The sequence below is a fragment of the Vitis riparia genome, chromosome 18, assembly GCF_004353265.1.
Source record: "Vitis riparia cultivar Riparia Gloire de Montpellier isolate 1030 chromosome 18, EGFV_Vit.rip_1.0, whole genome shotgun sequence".
Taxonomy (NCBI): Eukaryota; Viridiplantae; Streptophyta; class Magnoliopsida; order Vitales; family Vitaceae; genus Vitis; species Vitis riparia.
In genome coordinates this window covers 22,984,367-22,991,379 of record NC_048448.1, presented here as the reverse complement: position 1 = coordinate 22,991,379, position 7,013 = coordinate 22,984,367, and the positions used below count along the sequence as shown (strand labels likewise).

General features: G+C 34.2%; 1 protein-coding gene across 1 annotated transcript; it reads right to left on the bottom strand.

Moving 5' to 3' along the window:
- Nucleotides 1-5,092: 5,092 nt before the first annotated feature.
- LOC117905556 lies at nucleotides 5,093-5,626 on the bottom strand. The gene has a single exon (XM_034818454.1). The coding sequence runs from the start codon at nucleotides 5,624-5,626 to the stop codon at nucleotides 5,093-5,095; it is 534 nt and encodes a 177-aa protein (XP_034674345.1).
- Nucleotides 5,627-7,013: the final 1,387 nt, after the last annotated feature.

Genomic DNA, 7,013 nt, shown 5'->3' with positions numbered 1-7,013 from the left:
AACCATACTTTTCTTATTTCCAATAAACCAACATGTGAAACATCATTTGGCTCCTCATTACGTACTCATCCTAAAGGAGTCGAATCTGGTGGTTCCTTGTAGTTGCAGGGAAGGCCATATTCTGATAATTTTATCTTTTTTGTTTTCAGTCATTTTCTAGCCAACCAAATGAAGAGCAAGTTTACCCATTCAGCAGATGATGACTCCTTTAGCAGGTTACTTCTCCTAGTTATGCCCCTTCCTCAACACTCTTTACCAGTCTTCAATGGAAATCCAGATCAATAAATATATGACCTCACCAAAAAACACACACAACAACACCAACAAAAACAATGAAAGAGAAAACAGGAACAATTTGCATTCACTATGAACTTGGAATTTTCACCTTCATTATAGCCTGATCACTTGTGATTTCTGTGTGCTACTTATCAGTTTAAAGTCCTATTTCCCAATAGAAACTCATCCTAAGAGCACAGTAAAAAGGGAAAAGAAAAACTAAGTACTTGTTGGATGCACTTTCTGTTTTCTAATTTAAAAACAAAAAATAGTAGTAATTCTATGTAAAATATAGTAACCTTTATATAGCAAGTATTAACTTATCTTATATCCTTAAAAATTACTTTTAAAATTAGGGGAAGTAAAAATTTTTTAATACCTCTTTTAAAAGTCATAATCTTTCTAAGATAACCTCAAAGAGTTCTTGTATTTTATATAAAAGTTACTATCATTTTCAAATTTTAAAAACAGAAAAGGAGAAGTGTATCAATCAACACCTAAAATGTTTTCTTTAGATGACTGGTTCATAGTTCCAATCCAGATAGGTAAAGCTGGTACCATATATAAATGACACGACGCTGGAATACAAGAAGTGCAGGAATTACAGCCTTAATATACAGCGGGAAATGAGAAAGGAAGAATTATTAACTGAGATGATGCTGGAAATACAGCCTTAATAAATAACAGGTTATAAGAAAGGAAGAATCAGTTTGGAGTTGGTCCAAAATCCTAATAAAAAACTATGCTAGAACAAATAGAAACTCTAAAAAAAAAAAATGCACCATTATTCATTTCATATCTAGCTTCACTTTTATGGAGAAAGTCAGTTTCAGAGAAATGAATGGTTGAGGTTTGCCATGAAATCAAAAGCATGAAGCAGGATACACTTCAAAGAAGTTCAGATCCAGTATTTGTAGGATGGTTTATATCAAAGAGGTTCAGTTTCTGTAGTTTCTCTTGCTGTTTAAGGCTCTGAGAAAAACTGTTGAGTCATTAGCAGCATGTGCTGCCAGCTTTTTCCCTTACAATAATTCCATGCCCAACATAGAAAAATCATAAGTGAACCTGTTGAGACAGTGTAGCAGCAGAATGGGCACACCTTCTAGTTCCACCAAAATGTGACAAACATGTTGAAAAGGGATGAAACCTGAAGGTATGTTGTTCCGAGAGAAGTTAAGATGTTTGTTTGGGAAATAGGGAAAAAAACAAAAGATGTTTAGAGAATAGTAGTTTCTGCAAGTAGATTATAAATTTTATTGAGATTAAAAACCTTTCCAGGTACTCCAAACTCTAGACTACTGGCACATTCATGCTAAACCTAGTCAAATGTTAACTTACTAAGATGGCAATATAAAAAGATCAGTCAGGGTCCTTCTGTGCTGGTGGAACCCAAGGAGAACTCTTTCTTACATATAACTCCAGCGCAATCTAAGGAGTAACCAAACACTATGGTTTTGAAGGCAACCATTAAGTTGATCACCTAAGGAAAATAAAACTAACCTCCATAGCAGTTCATCATTGATAGCATTCATATCAAAACATGACTGGGTATTGAGACATCCACTTTTCTTTTTCATTTCATCTAGTAAGTTTAAGCTCAGACAGGCACTCCCACATCCAACCTTAACAACAATACCAATGATGTCCATTCAATTCCAGCAAGCAAAGAGTGGTGCATCACAACAGGTGATGGTTCTTAGAGAATAAAAAATCTCAACACAAGACCTTCAGATGTAAAAAAAAATTATGTTCTTTATGTGAAAATACCATGAGGTACAAGCTGTTCATCGCTTAATATACACAGGGAAGATTCTGTAGAGGGAGGAAATATTAATTGCAAAAACTTAAGTGAGTTTTTTCTTTAAGATACTATGCACAAAAAGTAGTATAAAACAATAGCATCAAGTCATTTCCATTGAAAGAGGGAATAAAAATAAAAAAAAAGATAAGGTTTTCAATTAAGCTTTCCATGCTCAAATGTAACAACCCTTTTTGTTCTACCGCACTATAAAATCCCATACTTTATTTAGACTGTCAAATTTACTCTTGAACTTAAAAAAATAAAAAATAAACAAAAGTTCTTTAAAATAGAAATCAGGAAGGTTAAAAATACATGAAGTTAGCTGACCAACATGTCAGTATCATTGCATTGTCAAACCCTCATTAACACAGTCAGCTAATAATGACAATCTATATCCTTTTTGCTTTAGTCATCCATTGAGACAATGGTGCTCACATGTTGGTGGTTTCATAAGGAATAAGCCAAAACAAGCAAGGATTTAATAAAAGCATGATAAAATAAAGAGAATTTGCAACCTTTGAATTAAACTAGTGGACCAACAGAGAGAGAGAGAGGACATTAAAAAGCCTCCTCAAATAGACAAGAAAAATGATATATTTCTTGCAAATGCTTCTCCAACAGATTTAGTAGCACAACATGTAATATCTTTTTCTTTCTTTCTTCCATTTTTTTTTTTTTTTTAAATCAGGGACATTTATACACTTGGTCAATTTGGAGAAGTATTTTGGCTAAACTATTTGGAAAACCTAGCATCACTCAATAAATAAGAAACGAAAATTATATCAACATATGACAAATATGGTTGAACATGCGGTGCACTCTTGACTGAAGAAGAATTGAATCAGGGCCTCTCAAAGTATAGCATATGATGTAATATGAACACTTGGCAAAGGAGATGAGAGGTGGTAGGAATTGAATCAGGGCCTCTCAATTCTTCTTCAGTCAAGTGTGCACCACATGAAAGATGCCCAAGAGAATCCAGATTACAACGGAGCTGCATCCAAACTATTTGCAGCAAGAATCTACCCAGTCTATCCATATCAATGAATCACAACCAAATGATGCTGGTTTTGATTGCCTTTCAACAGTGTAATTAGATCAATCAGTCTTTAACTTATTGGGTATGATAACAGGAATTTTAAATCTTCCCGAGATGCATGAATGTTATTTCAAGAATGCACCAAGTCTAAATTATGCAAGTTAACAAGACAGAGTGAGGTATAATGAAAGAGTTACTCAAAAAAGGGGCTATATTTTTGTAGACAGAGGGGTACCAAGACAGTTGTTTCCTCCCTATCACGTTCTTACTTTCTTTTGGCAGCAACTTATTTAAATTACTTCTGATATTTAGCTCAAATAATATTCTTTAGTCACAAACTAAAATTTTCTGCGCTCTTTTAATGAGGAGCACATGGAGCAGACACTCAAATCCATATTTCTTAGTACTCTTTTAATGTGAATTAGGATGTTAATAGATGAAGGTTCAATGTCTTTGGTAGATTTTATACATAGGTTGGGTTCTCCTCGGGAGTTATTTTTTGTTTTCTCTTTTTTGGGTTGTGCCTTTTTGCACCCTTTGTACATGTCTTGTGTACTTCAATGCACGTCCTTGTTAGGTGCTGTTTATAGTAAAGCTTCGCTTGCTTATATAAAAACTAGCATATCTCTGCATAAGTTAAGGGAAATCCTGATTCCAAATTAGTTGAAAAGGCATTTGTGTCTTCTAGGCAATGCTATCTTGAACGAGTCTAAAATGTCAAAACAGAAGTGGTTAAATAGTTTCAATCAAACACTTGGTTTTAGTCTTGGTTGAATTGTTGCTGAGACACTAGTTGAGCTTCACCAGCTTTCTATTACTAATGTGTTTTGTAGTCTGCCATCAGATAATAAATTTTATGCCCAATTAGATGCCCCTCAAACAGAGTGCATTATCTGTGAACCACATATATTTTTTGGTAATGATAGTGTTGGTGGTTTTCTTTACCTTCAAACCATGTCTTTAATTTATTCAAGATCCTTATGCCTTTATGCAGGTTGCTCAACTCAAGAAACTAATTAGTTAGGGTATTTGATTATGCCACAAAGTAAGAAGCTCAGAGCAACCCGTACACACAACATATCCTTCCTTTGATGTTACTCACTTTTCCAACAGGCACAGCCATTGTAAGAGACACTACCACATCAACTTGAAAGAAAATATGAGCACCATTTTGTCACAATAGGCATTGAAGATACACCCCTTTTCTTGGTATCCCTCTCCTATATAAGTTCCAGGCTTTGCCTATTGAAAAAAAGGAAGCACTCAAACAAGCAAATCCTGATGGACTACATGAGTTTCATCTAGTTGAAAAAGAACAAAACAAACTTAAAATAGCCATATGAACATTTGATTACTATCAGTGACAAGCCAACTTACTCTAATATAGCATTGAACTGCAGTAAAAAAACTACACCAGTACCCTAATTAGCAACGTCAAAATAATCAAATTTCAATGAAACAAAACTAAGTCATTATTCAGAAACATCTCTAGTGCATAACCATTAATCGTTTTAGGCATAACCTGTAATTCTAGGTACACTTCTATGGCAGATTCATCCTCCACAGAGAATAGCACATGACCAAACACAAAAAGAAAAAACATTAAAAAAAAAACAAAACCAAGACAAAAATGGACCCGTATGAACCAAACCAATCATTAAACGGCCTAGCTCAGCCTTTAGTTACTTAGCAGTATGCTGGGTAAGTTAGCAAGAAGATGCATTTGGAGTTATAAAAAAAATTACAATAATTCCCAAAAACAACCAACATCAAAGATCATCAATAACAGACTACCAATACCAATCATTATTCAAAAATGATCCCCAATGCATTAGCATTAATTGTTTTAGTCAGAACTCGCAATGCTGGTATACACACCGACTTGGAGTTCAACCCTCAATACATACCTAAACTAGAAAACAATGAGAACCCAAATGCAAAAATGAAACAATGCCCACATGAACCGACCTTATTCATTAATCATTCAATTGCTCAACCTCAGCCTTCAACTGCTCAATCTTCAGCCCCATCGACCGCTGCACCGCCCCTCTATCACTCTCCGACAACTTCTCCAAAAGACCATCAAACATGTCCACCACCTCCTTCACAGCAGCTCTCGCACAGCTGGCTTCTTCGTCAAAATACACAGTCTCCTTTGACTCCAAAGCCATCTCTATCTCCTCCCTCGCCTCTGCAAACTTGAGGTTGATCTCGTCCACCACCTTGTCCTTATCCAACTCGCTCGCAGACTCGCCACTGTAATTCCTCAGAATCACCCGCGAAATAAACTGGGTCGAAAAACTTGAGCCATTTGGGGGTCGAAAATAATGGAACTTGGAGGCAGATGTGTAGAGAATCTGGGGCTTTGGAGATGGAACGGACCCTGAAACGAGTTGATTGGGGATTTGTGCGAGGGAAGTCAGTCTAATCAATGAAGTGGGTTTTGAAGATTTCTGAAAAGGGTGCCTGAGAATCAATTTACAGAGCGAATTGCAAGTATGCTGATTCATATTTCTTTCCCAGAGACAAAAATGAGACGGAGAAACTCAAAATCTCAAACCCCTGTTTTGCAGTTCGGTTTAAACCCTTTTTAATCTACCAAAATTAGATTAAAATAAGAATATAAAATAAAATAAAATAAAATAAAATAAATAACAAAAAAAAAATCCATTTAATAAAATAAGAACGATATTTTGTCATGGGATCAACCTTAGCATGAAAGTGTAGTTTTTCAATATTATACCACATATTTGTATCAATAATTTATTTATTGAGACATGTATATTAAAAAAATGGGGTGAAAAATAATTTATTTATTGTAAAACAAGGATAAATGCAATGCAAAGTAGAAAAGCAAATATATATATATATATATATATATATATATATATATATATATATATATATATTATGTCAATAATAATATATAATGGGGAGGAAGGAATCAAAAAAGAAAATTGAGAGAATTGGGAGAATGAAAAGAAGAGAGAATGAGAGAAAATAATTTCTTTCTTTTGCTCGGGATGGATTCTATAAGAGATGGAAAGCCTTTTTATAGGCTTTCCTAAAATGTTAGGTTCTAATTTACTCGTCTTAAAGATAAGTAAATGAACTTCAATTAATTATTACATTAATGTGGTCATTCATTACTTATTTATAACACTCCCTCAACCACCATATTAAAAGAATATGTCTCATTAAAACCTTGTTAGGAAAAACCCCTATAGGAAAAACTTAGCAAAGGAAAAAGAGCACAATATTCTTATAACTCTTTAAGTTGCTCTTGGTATATTAGGATTGTCTCGTTAAAAATCTTGTCAGTAAAACCCAGTGGAACAAACCTGGACATAGGGAAAAAAAAGTACAGTACACTAACACCCTTTTATAAGCATACTCCCCTCTCATGTCAATATCATTGAGTTGACGCATTCCAATTTTGTGTATTAACTTCTTGAATGTTGAGGTTGGCAATGACTTTGTGAATAAATCTACTAGATTATCACTTGAACGTATTTGTTGAACATCAATTTCACCACTCTTTTGGAGTTCATGTGTATAAAAGAATTTTGGTGAAATGTGTTTAATTTTATTTCCTTTAATATAACCCTCTGTTATATATGCAATGCATGTAACATTATCTTCAAATAATATTGTCGTGTCACCTTGAATAGAGGAAAGTCCACTTGATTTCCAAATATGGTAGATCATCGATCTTAGTCATATACATTTACGACTTGTTTCATGAATTGCAAGTATTTCTGAATGATTTGATGATGTGGCCACCATTATTTGTTTAACAGATCTTCATGAAATAGCAGTATCATTACAATTAAACACATACCTTGTTTGTGACCTACTTTTATGTGGATCTAAAAGGTATCCTGCATCTACATATCC